The sequence below is a fragment of the Panulirus ornatus genome, chromosome 9, assembly GCF_036320965.1.
Source record: "Panulirus ornatus isolate Po-2019 chromosome 9, ASM3632096v1, whole genome shotgun sequence".
Classification (NCBI taxonomy): domain Eukaryota; kingdom Metazoa; phylum Arthropoda; class Malacostraca; order Decapoda; family Palinuridae; genus Panulirus; species Panulirus ornatus.
Genome location: NC_092232.1, coordinates 54719557 through 54735636, shown reverse-complemented (window position 1 = coordinate 54735636; position 16080 = coordinate 54719557). Strand labels below are relative to the sequence as shown.

Here is a 16080-nt window from a genome sequence, read left to right as displayed (position 1 = left end):
CATTGAACATTTTTAATGGCAAACATAGTAAAAATGCATTTGACCTGATTCTCACATACCAGGTTAAGCTCATCATTGCTATGACTTGTGTCCTATGACATAACTCTGACAGGTCACATCGTTTCTATTGTATTTCTTTTTCTTTCACTTCTTAGAATTGTATGTGGCATAAAACCCATACAGTCGTTTCCCAACATCTAAAGAATTGAGTAGCATAAAACCCATAACTAATTTAAGGTATGTCTGAGTTTTGCCAATAAAAATGTTTCATCAGTCAGTTAATCTAAAGCATAATTTGGGAAAAATTCGGCATTTGCCAGTGAAACTATACAGTTGTTTCCCATCATTTAAAGAACTGACTTAAGACCCATAAATCTAGTTTGATGATTATGCCACACATAGAAAGGCTTAATTTGGAACTTTACTCATACACTAAGGAAAATTCCACCTTAATGCTGTTGCTTTTGATGTTTTCCAAATGTTATTTTCAGTCATTCTTATTTCACTTCCAGTAACTATGCTGTAGTGCAGGTGACACAAATATTCAGTGGAATGTGCTTTTAGTAACTTTATTTTTTCTGGTGCATTATATTATTATTTCTTTTAAGAAAGAGTTACTACTTCATCATCTGTTTTGTGTCAGTTGTGTAGCATGACAGGCACCTAAGGGTAGGATTCAATTGTGCTTGTTCCACTTGTTGTTCTGTCTCTCAGTCCATACAGCCATTGTTGGACAAAATCACAATAATGTTGCATTTCCGATCTCTGTTGAGCTTTTTTTATTTGAAAAAAAATACATTACATATATTGTGAACAGTGCACTAAGAAAATAATAGAAATCATGTATGACATGTGATGAATAAGAACAAAATAAAGAAGTAGCCTTATGTGTAACACATAAGCTTTGTAATGGCAATTTGATGTGCTGTACATCACATCCTTGCACTGTGTGAATAAATATAAAATGAATAATTAGTTTGCTTTTGCTCTTGCATTTTTTACATGCATTGGTTTGTAAATAACAACTTTATAGTATTTTACACCACAATAGATATTGTGTGAACTTTGGAAGAAATAAGAGATAGATAAAAAAGTGAAATACTACACATTTTTCCAGGAATAGGGGAGAATGAATATTACACATGTATCTCCTATGTGTCATAGAAGGCAACTGAGAGGGGCAGGAAGTCTTCCCTCTCCATTATTACTTTCCAAAAGAAGAAACAGAGAAAGCTGGATGGGAGCTTTTATCCTCAAAGACTGTGATTTGTTCTGGGTGCTGCCTTACTCATGTGGGTGACAGCAAACACTCATGAAAGAAAGTAAATAGTACACATTATTAAATATGTTTACACCTTAGTTTAGCATTGTACTTTTTTCATGCCTACTTGACTTTAAACTTTGCTGATGAGTGAGACTTAGTTTTGAAGATACTGATCTGTAATATAGTACATCTGACAGATCTTACTTTGAAAGCTAGAAGCATCCCAACAGGTTCACAGAGAAGGCATGTCTGGTAACCATTGCCTCTTGGCAAGTCCAGGGTAATTCACTCACCTCATTATAGTTGTTGTTGGACAGGTCTAGAAATTTGTATTTCCAATTGATATTGAAAAAGTAATTCACTCATCTGAGTATAGTTGTGGTTTGACACAGTCACAACTTCTGCTTTCCCTATTTTTTCCCCTCTTTTCACAAGAAGTGCTTTTGTTGGGCATATCTTTGTTCATTGCATTTATTGGGTTATGGGATTTGAGAGTCCAAAACTGTAGATGAAGCCAGTACATGAATCCATAACCTTGTTCATTGTCATCTGTCTGTTTGTCTTTGATACCTGCTCCCTCTGGGAACTCCTATCAAAGAGGTGGCCTCGGCAAAGGAGTCTGCACTTATCCCTATCTTTGCATGCCTCTCTCGTACACACCATTCCATGCATTATTCCCCCAGTTCACTCCTTCCAGCACTCTTCCTCTCTATTTCCTCATATTGCTGGTGGTCTTCCTCTCACATCACCCCCTTTGATCATACTGCCATACACTCCTCTTGTAAACCCCATGTCTTGGTTTCTTTCCCAAACTTCCTCAAAAGTATTTTGTTTCACCCTCCTTGCTAGATAATCACATTTGCTTGATGGGGAAGGCTGGCATACATTTGAATAATTATCACTGCCCTTGTTTATGGTAACAAGATTGTTTTGTTTATTTTTTCATTTTTCAAGCCACATCTCACTCTGTGAGTTATGTGATAAACTGAGGCATTCAGTGACATACCCCAGCTTGTTGTAATGCAAATTATCCTCAGAGGATGGCAACCCCTCCTGGTAGGACAGTTAATTGCTGCTTGGTATGCTAGATTGTAAAGAAAATATGGGAATGTTTCCATGTGGAATCAGTAGTTTCACTTTTTGGTGGAATTTAACATTTTTGGGTGCAACCCCCCCTGAAAATAAAAGTATGCAGCAAAAAATTTTCTGGCCTCTCACCAGTCCATTCATTGATGTCTTGTAACCTTCAGTGACTTCTGCACAAGATACTTGTGATTAACTTGATTCAATGATCAGGGAAATGTCTTTTAGGCATTTTGTGTGTCTTTCTTTTCACATTGTAGCTCCCAGTTCTAATACTTTCCAGTTGTAAAGGTTACTTTACCATTGATCATTTGTTTACATTTTTTTTTTTTTTTTTTTTTTTTTTTTTATACTATTCGCCATTTCCCGCATTAGCGAGGTAGCATTAAGAACAGAGGACTGGGCCTTTGAGGGAATATCCTCACCTGGCTCCCTTCTCTGTTCCTTCTTTTGGAAAAAAAAAAAGAGAGGGGAGGATTTCCAGCCCCCCGCTCCCTCCCCTTTTAGTCGCCTTCTACGACACGCAGGGAATACGTGGGAAGTATTCTTTCTCCCCTATCCCCAGGGAGATTGTTTACATATACATAAGTGTAAAAATGGTACTTAAATACAAGGCTAAGAGAGGGCAACAAGAGTGTACAACTCTCTCCCTGTAATATACAAGTAATCACACATACAATCATGAATGAATGCCCTCTGTGTCAAAGGTGAATTTAGGAAAATGTCATTCACTAGCTTGCTCTGGTAGCCTTAACCTTGGTGAAAGGTTAAGAATACCTGAATATTATGAAATGACATGGACGCTGTGTTATCTCACTGAAGGAAGAGCTTAGCTCTGGAAATTTTTATTAGTATATGGAAATGTAAGACTGTTTTCCTTTCTTGAAATTTGAGGCAGTTGTAGTATCAGCAATTATCTCTGAGAATTTTTGGCATGTAAATGTAGCAGAATGACAGATCCTAAGTCCTTCTGATGAACATGTGAACAGCCTACTAATGACCAAATGGATGTAAGCCATGAAGCTAGAATTTGAATCCAAAGAAGTTGCGAAGATGTATTTGGAGGCCTTACTTCAACAGCTGTGATCTTCACAGTGGTTAGAATTGGTGTTCCAGTTGTTCATTGAGGCTGCTACAAATATTACGGCAGCCTCAATGGAGAACTAGACTGCCAATTTTATGCTTCATCAGGATGAAGGACCTGTCACCATTTATGAAGATAGCTTTCAAGTATAATGATTTTAAAAAGTGGACTCTTGAAGCAGACTATTTGGTTCTGTACATTTTGAAAAATATGTTGTGAAATCAATATTTCAAAAGATGTAAAAAAAATGGCTTCATACATTTTCTGTTGTGGACAACAACAAAAAAAATTTTCACAGTAAGAAACAGCTGAAGTAGCTATCATTGGTGCAAGAATGCCTTGTAGACGGACTTAGGATTTTCATCTTGAATGTGGCAAATGCACATTTTGAAAAGAAATCATAAAGACATCATCATAACCCAGGCTAGTAGAATGGAAGTAGGATAAGCATTTTAAAAGAGAAAGAGGGAGGAAGTAAGGAATCAGTAATGCTTAAATTGTTGACTGAATTTGGCAGTGTGCCTTAAGAAAAAATAATCCCTCTTTGTTGTATAGCAAGTATGAGAGTATGATAATAACATGACTTAAATCTCACTGAAGAAAATAAATCCCTCTTTGTCATATAGCAAGTATGAGAGTATGATAGTAACGTAAATCTCCTGAAACTTTCATTATTGCTAAAAAATTCTGAGTGTCTATAGTAGTCATTGATGGTTCAGTTAATGCTTTTATATCCTAATTGTCTTGTTAAGTACATGTTATGAGAGTGTCCATTTTTCATATATATTATTTATATTTATTTATTTTGCTTTGTCGCTGTCTCCCGCATTTGCGAGGTAGCGTAAGGAAACAGATGAAAGAAATGGCCCAACCCACCCCCATACACATGTATATACAAACACGTCCACACACGCAAATATACATACCTATACATCTCAATGTACACATATATATACACACACAGACACATACATATATACCCATGCACACAATTCACACTTTCTGCCTTTATTCATTCCCTTCGCCACCTTGCCACACATGGAATACAATCCCCCTCCCCCCCTCATGTGTGCGAGGTAGCGCTAGGAAAAGACAACAAAGGCCCCATTCGTTCACACTCAGTCTCTAGCTGTCATGCAATAATGCCCAAAACCACAGCTCCCTTTCCACATCCAGGTCTCACACAACTTTCCATGGTTTACCCCAGACGCTTCACATGCCCTGATTCAATCCACTAACAACACGTCAACCCCGGTATACCACATCGATCCAATTCACTCTATTCCTTGCCCACCTTTCACCCTCCTGCATGTTCAGGCCTCGATCACTCAAAATCTTTTTCACTCCATCTTTCCACCTCCAATTTGGTCTCCCACTTCTCCTCGTTCCCTCCACCTCCGACACATATATCCTCTTGGTCAATCTTTCCTCACTCATTCTCTCCATGTCCCCAAACCATTTCAAAACACCCTCTTCTGCTCTCTCAACCATGCTCTTTTTATTTCCACACATCTCTCGTACCCTTACATTACCTACTCGATCAAACCACCTCACACCACACATTGTCCTCAAACATCTCATTTCCAGCACATCCACCCTCCTGCGCACAACTCTATCCATAGCCCACGCCTCGCAACCATACAACATTGTTGGAACCAATATTCCTTCAAACATACCCATTTTTGCTTTCCGAGATAATGTTCTCGACCCACACATTCTTCAATATATATATATTGCGTCTGTTGTTTATCCCTTTGTATGACGTGCTGTCAGTGGATTGAATCAAGGCATGTGAAGCGTCTGGGGTAAACCATGGAAAGCTGTGTAGGTATGTATATTTTGCGTGTGTGGACGTATGTATATACATGTGTATGGGGGTGGGTTGGGCCATTTCTTTCGTCTGTTTCCTTGCGCTACCTCGTAAATGCAGGAGACAGCGACAAAGCAAAAAAAAAAAAAAAAAAAAAATGAAGTGATTGATGTTATTGGACTCCTCCTACGTAAAGTAACACTACAAGTGAAAAGGCACCTATGGCATTTGGAGTACAGTCTGATCATTAAACTTCTCTTTCTAAAAGAGTCTGCATTTCCTGCTACTGGAAGTAGTGTTGCCTTGAACTGTGGGAGCCTTTAGGAAGGCCTTGGGTAAATCGGGAATGTTCATGGAAATTGGTCCTTGATTGTTATGAATGAATGTGAGTGATAACCTTTTTCTGTACAAAAAAGGGCCTACTAAATATGTTGGTTTGGGTGCTTTTGGTAGTAGAAAAAGATGTTTATAGATTGTTTTAGTCCCAGCATACATTTTTTCATTAATAACTTTCATGTGATAACATGCTTATATTTTATAACAGAACATTTGTGTTTCCAACAATTAAGTATTTTAAGTTATTATGTGGTTGAGGAATTTTATAGTTTTTGTTTCCTTTTCCATGTAGTTTATCAATTCTTCAAGAGAAGTATGGATAGACCCAATAGAGTACAGAACATGAAATTAAGCAAGAAACTTGTTAAATGATTGTAAGAGTGGTGGATGAATGGAATAAAATGACTGAAGGCATGGGTATTGCATACAGCTTACAAAAATCAAAGAAATTGTATGATAAATATTCAGTATAATACAAGATTGCAGTTCCCACATGCAGTTGTTTGAGCAGCTTTGCCTTTCAAAGTGTATGGATATGGAAGAATATGTTATTTAACCCTTATATTTTGCAGTTGATCATAAGGGACTCTCTCCTGTGTTCAGAAAGAATCAAATATTTTTTCTGTACAGGGCATGTGTATATCAGAGAATCAGCAAACCCTAAAAAATGTAGGATACTTTTCTTTATTTTGATGTTGTTGGGTTAGTGGACCATGCTGAAGTGAGCTGGCAGTCTGAGTGATGGGGGCCTGAACATACAGGAGGGAGAAAGGTGTGCAAGGAATAGAGTGAATTGGAATGATGTGGTATTCCAATATATATATATGTGTGTGTGTGTGTGTGTATGAATGAATGGTTGGGCCGTTCCTTGTCCGTTTCTTTGCGCTACCTCGGTGAAGAGGTAAACAGCGATTCAGTATAGTATAGTATTTTTTTTTCATTATTATACCCAATCACTGCTTCCTGTGTCAGCAAGGTAGCGCATGGAAAACAGATGAAGAAAGGCCCAATATAGTGCATATGAACGAGCACTTTCATATAACATGCAAACCTCCAACAGCAAGAATATTAGGTAGACATATTGGATAGAAGTACTTGTTAGGAATATTGAGTAGGAGATTGTGAAAACACTGCACTAGAGTTTGCCTTTACCAGTGTTCTGTTAAGGGTGAGACACTAAAGATTAAGGACCAGTACTAGAGTTCACCAGTTATGGAAAGACTCGCTGTGGCCACCATGTGATGGAGTACCCAGAGGGACCTGGTGTCAAAGATATAGATAGATATATAACAAACAGTAGGTGGAAATTCGAATGAGACCGGGAGCTCTTAAATTGTAAGTTGACAGTAATATGGAACCATACATCATCAGTTGATGATGATGATACTGAACCATGTATCACTTGTTGATGTTTATAGCAGTTTAAGGGTTAAAGATTCCATCCCCAAAACCTGCTTCTTTTTCCAGTAGTAGTCATACTGAAATTTTGTTGATGGATATCATGATAATAGAAAGTAGTGTGATTTAAACCTTTAGCTATCATGTATGTTAGTATTGAATTTTTTCTAGGTATTAGGTGGCATGTACTAAGTTGTGAAAACTGTTGTATGATTAAAGTTTCATAAGTAGTTTTATTTGGATGGTATTGCAGTGGAATTTATTAAAAAAGGGGGTGACTGTATTGTTGACTGGTTGGTAAGGTTATTTAATGTATGTATGACTCATGGTGAGGTGCCTGAGGATTGGCGGAATGCGTGCATAGTGCCATTGTACAAAGGCAAAGGGGATAAGAGTGAGTGCTCAAATTACAGAGGTATAAGTTTGTTGAGTATTCCTGGTAAATTATATGGGAGGGTATTGATTGAGAGGGTGAAGGCATGTACAGAGCATCAGATTGGGGAAGAGCAGTGTGGTTTCAGAAGTGGTAGAGGATGTGTGGATCAGGTGTTTGCTTTGAAGAATGTATGTGAGAAATACTTAGAAAAGCAAATGGATTTGTATGTAGCATTTATGGATCTGGAGAAGGCATATGATAGAGTTGATAGAGATGCTCTGTGGAAGGTATTAAGAATATATGGTGTGGGAGGCAAGTTGTTAGAAGCAGTGAAAAGTTTTTATCGAGGATGTAAGGCATGTTTACATGTAGGAAGAGAGGAAAGTGATTGGTTCTCAGTGAATGTAGGTTTGCGGCAGGGGTGTGTGATGTCTCCATGGTTGTTTAATTTGTTTATGGATGGGGTTGTTAGGGAGGTGAATGCAAGAGTTTTGGAAAGAGGGGCAAGTATGAAGTCTGTTGTGGATGAGAGAGCTTGGGAAGTGAGTCAGTTGTTGTTCGCTGATGATACAGTGCTGGTGGCTGATACATGTGAGAAACTGCAGAAGCTGGTGACTGAGTTTGGTAAAGTGTGTGAAAGAAGAAAGTTAAGAGTAAATATGAATAAGAGCAAGGTTATTAGGTACAGTAGGGTTGAGGGTCAAGTCAATTGGGAGGTAAGTTTGAATGGAGAAAAACTGGAGGAAGTAAAGTGTTTTAGATATCTGGGAGTGGATCTGGCAGCGGATGGAACCATGGAAGCGGAAGTGAATCATAGGCTGGGGGAGGGGGCGAAAATCCTGGGAGCCTTGAAGAATGTGTGGAAGTCGAGAACATTATCTCGGAAAGCAAAAATGGGTATGTTTGAAGGAATAGTGGTTCCAACAATGTTGTATGGTTGCGAGGCGTGGGCTATGGATAGAGTTGTGCGCAGGAGGATGGATGTGCTGGAAATGAGATGTTTGAGGACAATGTGTGGTGTGAGGTGGTTTGATCGAGTAAGTAATGTAAGGGTAAGAGAGATGTGTGGAAATAAAAAGAGCATGGTTGAGAGAGCAGAAGAGGGTGTTTTGAAATGGTTTGGGCACATTGAGAGAATGAGTGAGGAAAGATTGACCAAAAGGATATATGTGTCGGAGGTGGAGGGAACAAGGAGAAGTGGGAGACCAAATTGGAGGTGGAAAGATGGAGTGAAAAAGATTTTGAGTGATCAGGGCCTGAACATGCAGGAGGGTGAAAGGAGGGCAAGGAATAGAGTGAATTGGATCGATGTGGTATACCGGGGTTGACGTGCTGTCAGTGGATTGAATCAGGGCATGTGAAGCGTCTGGGGTAAACCATGGAAAGTTGTGTGGGGCCTGGATGTGGAAAGGGAGCTGTGGTTTCGGGCATTATTGCGTGGCAGCTAGAGACTGATTGTGAATGAATGGGGCCTTTGTTGCCTTTTCCTAGTGCTACCTCGCACACATGAGGGGGAAGGGGGAAGGTATTCCATGTGTGGCGAGGTGGCGATTCGAGTGAATGGGGGCAGACAGTGTGAATTGTGTGCATTGGTATATATGTTTGTGTCTGTGTATGTATATATATGTGTACATTGAGATGTATAGGTATGTATATTTGTGTGTGTGGACGTGTGTGTGTATACATTGTGTATGGGGTTGGGTTGGGCCATTTCTTTCGTCTGTTTCCTTGCCTTACCTCGCAAATGCAGGAGACAGCAACAAAGCAAAATAAATAAATAAATAAATAAAGTAGTTTTATAATGTTTTGGATTACCTTCATTTATTTGAATTTAAACATTGACATAAAGAACAGAATACTTAATTATGATTTATTACAGGATGGAAACCGGTACAAGTTCGAAAACGAGAATCCTTTCCTAGATGAGGATGAAGAGGATGAAGTGGCTCCTGTTGGATATCGGTATCGTAAGTGGTGTTTAGGCAACGATGTAAACTTAGTGGCCCGCACAGAGCATGATTCTGTACAAGCTGCACCCAACAATGAAATCCAGTTCATTAACATTAAGGTGTGTACTGTTCACTAGTTTTTTCCTTTTTTCTTGTTTTCAGATATTTATCATTTAACCTTACTTTCTGAAATAATGAAATTTATTAATGCATGCCTGTGTTGACGGGATTTGTGAATACAGTAACCTATCTTTTTACTTTTAGGCCCTGAATGAGTGGGATTCTAAGTACTCTGGTGGCGTGGATTGGCGTCAAAAGCTCGATACCCAGCGTGGTGCTGTATTGGCTAATGAACTCAAGAATAATGCATGCAAACTTGCCAAATGGACTGTTCAGGCTATATTAGCTGGATCAGATCAGATTAAGTTTGGGTAAGTTATATGTATATGTCAAGATCCTTTTGTGGTCATCAGAAATAATTTTTGAGTGAGATGTAAGGTATTTTTGGAAGTGTTTTGTCTTAAACAAATACAATTACTAAGGGTTTTTATCTTTGATAGGGGATAGGGGAGAAAGAATACTTCCCACGTATTCCCTGCGTGTCGTAGAAGGCGACTAAAAGGGAAGGGAGCGGGAGGCTGGAAATCCTCCCCTCATTTTTTTTTTTTTTCCAAAAGAGGAAGCGGAGAGGGGGGCCGGGTGAGAATGTTCCCTCAAAGGCCCAGTCCTCATCCTCTGTTCTTAATGCTACCTCGCTAATGCGGGAAATGGCGATTAGTATAAAAAAAAAAAAAAAAAAAATATATCATGTAAAATTGTCGGTCTAAAAAACTTTGCTTGAGGACACGGATCTATTATGATAGATCTCCTCAACATCTCCACATAGTGCCTGGAAGAGATTTAGGCTGTAGCATTTGGTGGTAATGCAAAGGATATCAAAACAAGCATTAATGGTTGTATGTTTCAACTTTTGAGGCTGAGGTTGATGGTTCAGGAATTTTGATGGTGCACTGTTGTGTTGTGGCACCAAAGCTCCATGATGAAACCCAAAAACTTGAAACCTTGTATCCACACTAAGGGAACCCAAAGGGTGTGCATTTGGGCATGATCTTTCCAGTCTGGTGTGATCGTCATACAGTTAAAAACTTTAGATTTGTGTGTATACTGAGGTAACGCCTGGGTTTATTTTTGTTTGAATTTGATTTCTGTCTCGGTGTGCATTTGTCAGCATCTTCACTGCATGACAATGACTCCAAGATACTTGAAACTTTTGCTGACATACTTATGATGTACCGCTGGGTACAAATTTTTAGATTTAGTATCTAAGTGTGTGTGTTATTACCATAGCTGTATGACAGTGAAAGATATAAATGTGGAATTTGGTAGGCCTATTCACAGAACCATAAGACGTGCTCGAGGGTATAATTTTTTAATTTGGTTTTTATGTGTCTGTGTGTGTTTTTGTTAGATGACTGTTAGAAACATGAAACTTTGTATGCATACCAAAGGGAACCCAAAGGTGCACACCTAGGTATGATTTTTTTTATTGTTTATGTGTGTGTGTTTGTGAACTCTTCTCAACTCTCTCTTTCTCAGACATTTAGAATCCTATTTTCTTTCACAATGCTAGGTCTAGGTGATCCCTCTTATTTGACACCCTTGGTCCTTCTATCTCGGGACTTTGGCAACACTTGTTGTATCCCTTGACATCTCCAAAGCATTTGACAGTATGACTTAAGTCTTGGCTTTCTAAACCCCCAACTTTAGTTTTTCTGCTTCTCAGTATTTCATAATGCGCAGTTTCCTTTCTAGCCATTCCATTGTATTAATCATTCATAGAGTGACTTCTGCTTCATATCCTATAAAGAATGGTGTTCCTCAGGGTACTTTTAAGTTATCTAATGTCTTTTTTCTCTCAATAAATGATCTTCACTCTTCTGCTATCTGTATTCACCCTTATGATGATGACCGGATTTTATTTACTTCATCTTGCTTTCCCTTTCCTCTTGTTTGATACTCATCCTCTTTCTCTTACTGAACTCATTTCCTCTCTCATTCTTGGACCTTTATAGCATTTCAGAGTGTGGAAGCAATAACCTTATTAGATTTAAAAGTACTGAAATGCAGTTTCTCTTTATATCTCTGTCGAAGAGTCAATTGCTTCACTTTGAACAATTTCAAAACACCATGATTTAAGCATGTAGAGTCTGCTTCCCAAAATTTAGGAATGTTGTATGTGTGCCATGATTTACTTTTCTTGTGCACAGCTGTTTCCTGTATACAGGGAATTTATTTTCCCAAGTATGGATTACTGCTCACACATGTTGGATAGCACCTTCATCTGTATTACCCAGAATTACCCAGAGTGAAATCCAAAGCCTTCCTTGTTGATATTTAATTCTCAAGGTTTTTTTTTTTTTTTTTTTTTTTTTTTTTTTTTTTTTTTGCTGTCTCCCGTGTTTGCGAGGTAGCGCAAGGAAACAGACGAAAGAAATGGCCCAACCCACCCTCATACACATGTATATACATACGTCCACACACGCAAATATACATACCTACACAGCTTTCCATGGTTTACCCCAGACGCTTCACATGCCTTGATTCAGTCCACTGACAGCACGTCAACCCCGGTATACCACATCGCTCCAATTCACTCTATTCCTTGCCCTCCTTTCACCCTCCTGCATGTTCAGGCCCCGATCACACAAAATCTTTTTCACTCCATCTTTCCACCTCCAATTTGGTCTCCCTCTTCTCCTCGTTCCCTCCACCTCCGACACATATATCCTCTTGGTCAATCTTTCCTCATTCATTCTTTCCATGTGACCAAACCATTTCAAAACACCCTCTTCTGCTCTCTCAACCACGCTCTTTTTATTTCCACACATCTCTCTTACCCTTACGTAACTTACTCGATCAAACCACCTCACACCACACATTGTCCTCAAACATCTCATTTCCAGCACATCCATCCTCCTGCGCACAACTCTATCCATAGTCCACGCCTCGCAACCATACAACATTGTTGGAACCACTATTCCTTCAAACATACCCATTTTTGCTTTCCGAGATAATGTTCTCGACTTCCACACATTCTTCAAGGCTCCCAGAAATTTCGCCCCCTCCCCCACCCTATGATCCACTTCCGCTTCCTTCTTTCCATCCGCTGCCAGATTCACTCCCAGATATCTAAAACACTTCACTTCCTCCAGTTTTTCTCCATTCAAACTCACCTCCCAATTGACTTGACCCTCAACCCTACTGTACCTAATAACCTTGCTCTTATTCACATTTACTCTTAACTTTCTTCTTTCACACACTTTACCAAACTCAGTCACCAGCTTCTGCAGTTTCTCACATGAATCAGCCACCAGCGCTGTATCATCAGCGAACAACAACTGACTCACTTCCCAAGCTCTCTCATCCCCAACAGACTTCATCCTTGCCCCTCTTTCCAAAACTCTTGCATTCACCTCCCTAACAACCCCATCCATAAACAAATTAAACAACCATGGAGACATCACACACCCCTGCCGCAAACCTACATTCACTGAGAACCAATCACCTTCCTCTCTTCCTACACGTACACATGCCTTACATCCTCGATAATAACTTTTCACTGCTTCTAACAACTTGCCTCCCACACCATATATTCTTAATACCTTCCACAGAGCATCTCTATCAACTCTATCATATGCCTTCTCCAGGTATCTCTCTTTAACCTTCCCCTTCCATATAACTTGGTGTTAATGCTCTCTTTTTATTGTACAGGTATTATTTTAGCCACTTTTCTTGTGAATTATGTGCATGTGTCCTTGCCTCCAAGACTTGAACCTGAGGCACATGTTTGGTTGCTGATTCCCACAATTTCTGTGAAGACTAGCCTCTCGAGGATTGTCCGCTGTGATACCTAATCCTTCTCTCAACAGTTAAGCAATGGCATTCTCCTCCCTTTCATCTTTCCTGATTGACATGACCTTTCTTCCTTTAAGAGTCAGGTTCAGAAATGCCAGCTTTTTTTTCTTTCACTTGTGCATTTTGCCCATGCCATGTTGGTTACAATGCATAAAAGAGATATTGGTGTATTAGGGCCCGAATATTCAGGAGGGTGAGAGGCATGTATTGGTTTGAATAAATTGAATTATTATTATAGCTGAAGCTGAGGATGAGAGTCAAGGTAAACCATAGAGCAGTCTCTGGGGCTTGGCTTTAGATTGAAGGTGCTAGTTTCTTTATATTTTATGTCACCAAGAGAGTGGATTTGTGCAGATCAGGTAATTGTATGGTTGTTCCTGATGCTCTTTCACTTAGGTAGGAAAGGCCATTTGGTATAAAAAAGTTCATTGGTTCCTGGCTCTGTTATTGTTGCCATTTATTTCCCAGATGAATTTTTAAGTGCATTTGTGCTATTAGCACAGATTGATTTTTTCTATTATATTTCTATTATATTATATTTTTTTTAATTTTCCAAAAGAAGGGACAGAGAAGGGGGCCAGGTGAGGATATTCCCTCAAAGGTCCAGTCCTCTGTTCTTAACGCAACCTCGCTAATGCGGGAGATGGCGAATAGTGTGAAAGAAAGAAAAAAAATCCCTGGGGATAGGGGAGAAAGAATATTTCCCATGTATTCCCTGCGTGTCGTAGAAGGCGACTAAAAGGGAAGGGAGCTGGGGTCTGGAAATCCTCCCCTCTCATTTTTTTTATTTTAATTTTCCAAAAGAAGGAACAGAGAAGGGGGCCAGGTGAGGGTATTCCCTCAAAGGCCCAGTCCTCTGTTCTTAACGCTACCTCGCTATCGCGGGAAATGGCGAATAGTATGAAAAAAAAAAAAAAAAAAATTCTAATCGTTATTTATTTCCACAGCTACGTGTCTCGTGTGAATGTCCGAGACTCAACAAAACATATGATTTTGGGAACTCAGCAGTTTAGGCCAATGGAGTTTGCCAACCAAATCAACCTTAGTATGGACAATGCATGGGGTATCCTTCGTTGCATTGTTGATATGTGTATGAAGTTGCCAGATGGAAAGTATCTGATCATGAAGGATCCTAACAAGGTAAAACTTCAGAGTCTTATTTTCATATTAACACTGAAGCAGATTAGTTCTAGTGGTGTCAAATATTTTTGATTATGGCCTGAATTTATTATATTACTGTGCTTTGAATGGAGGTGTATTATCTTTGTTTTATATACTCCTGATCTGATTTATCCATGAGCCCTTCAAGGTAGTTACTTGCTTTCATTTCTTTAACTCTAATGACACCTTTATCAAGGCTCTTGTTAACATTTATCCTTGTATCAGTGTTGACACTCTTGTCAATGCTATTATCTCAGTTCCTTTGTCCCTAGTGACTCCCTTAATGAAGGCCAGTGTATGCTCTTAACCTTGTATCTGTCTTGACACCTTCATCAAGTTGTTATCTGCTTCTACCCTGTGGCTAGTGAGACCCTTGTCATTTTATTTATCATTGTATCTCAGATGACACTCTCGACAAGATTGTTATCCTCATTCATCCTTGTATCCTTGGTGACATCCTTACCAAGGCTATTATTTGCATTTATTATTTTCATCTTGGGTGACACCCCCAGCAAGGCTGTTTAGTATTTGCAGTGTCATTATTCTTTTGTGTTACGTATTGTAGACTGATCTTATTGCATGCCCACAGATAATGTGATGCATTTTCATTTGCAGGCAATGATCCGTTTGTATGACATCCCTGATAACACCTTTGAATCAGATGAGGAAGAAACTGAGAAGCAAGGTGAAGGAGAAGGTAAGAAATTATTTTAGATTCATTTTCTGTATTTATCTCTGACGCACATTCCCCTCAGGAATTCCCTCTCCATAACTGGTGAATTCCAGTACCCCTTCTTAGCCTTAAGTGCCTCACCCTTATCAGGCCACTGGCAGATTTCAGTTGTAGAGTGGTGTTTTCAGAGGCTCTTACCTAGTGTCCCTGCCTATGTTTCAACCTAGTACTTCTACCTGATATTCCTGCTTCTACCTGATGTTCTTGCTTAATGCTCCTGTCTATTGTTTTGCAGTGCAGTAGATCCAATGTATCATGGGTTTTATTCTTGCTAGAAGCATGATTTTTCTCTCATACTTGGAAGGGAACTTTCAAAATTTTCCATAAATACTTCGGTCATCATCCATATGAAGGTGTTTAAAACCTGGCATCACTGTTCAGAAAATATGCTGAAGTCTTCATGAACTACCCACATTAATAATGAAGACAGCGTAAGATCTAGCTCACTGGCATTGTTTTCTTTATACCTGCTTGCTGTTTTCTATGTAATTGAGGTAGCATTAGGAATAAATGAAGAATGGCCTCTGTTTCTTCCATTCACTTGAGCTTTCGTATATTATGCACTGAAAAAGAGCTGTGTTATGGCTCTTTCCATAATTTCCCTTGACCATTCTGTTTCCTTTGGTTCAGCCGGTTGACAACTCATTGGCCCATGCATACCATATTGTTCTAATTCACTATACTATGCATGCTTTACAGTTTCCTGCATATTTAGGACCAGATAACTCAAAGCGTCTTTCACTCCATCCTTTCATCTTTTCCTTAGTTCCCATCTTTTTCCCTCCACTGGTGTCCCAACCATTTCAGCACACCCTGTTTAGCTGTTTCTCTCTCTAAAAAAAGTACTCCATGCTATCACTCTTCACTCTTACCCAGTCATTCTTTATTCTATCTACCCTCTTCACTCTTCTCATTGTCTTCAGAATTATAAACACATTTACCCACTTAAATACTTTTGCATATATGCTTTT

At 39.2% G+C, this 16080-nt stretch overlaps 1 protein-coding gene across 1 annotated transcript in view; it reads left to right on the top strand.

Moving 5' to 3' along the window:
• Positions 1 to 16080, top strand: part of LOC139750432 (eukaryotic translation initiation factor 3 subunit D-like) — a 34266-nt gene that overhangs the window by 16738 nt on the left and 1448 nt on the right. Inside the window, exons 9-12 of the mRNA XM_071665232.1 lie at positions 9231 to 9419; positions 9565 to 9731; positions 14163 to 14355; positions 14992 to 15073. Of these exons, the coding sequence (XP_071521333.1) occupies positions 9231 to 9419; positions 9565 to 9731; positions 14163 to 14355; positions 14992 to 15073 (631 nt within the window). The remainder of the gene's footprint in view (positions 1 to 9230; positions 9420 to 9564; positions 9732 to 14162; positions 14356 to 14991; positions 15074 to 16080) is intronic.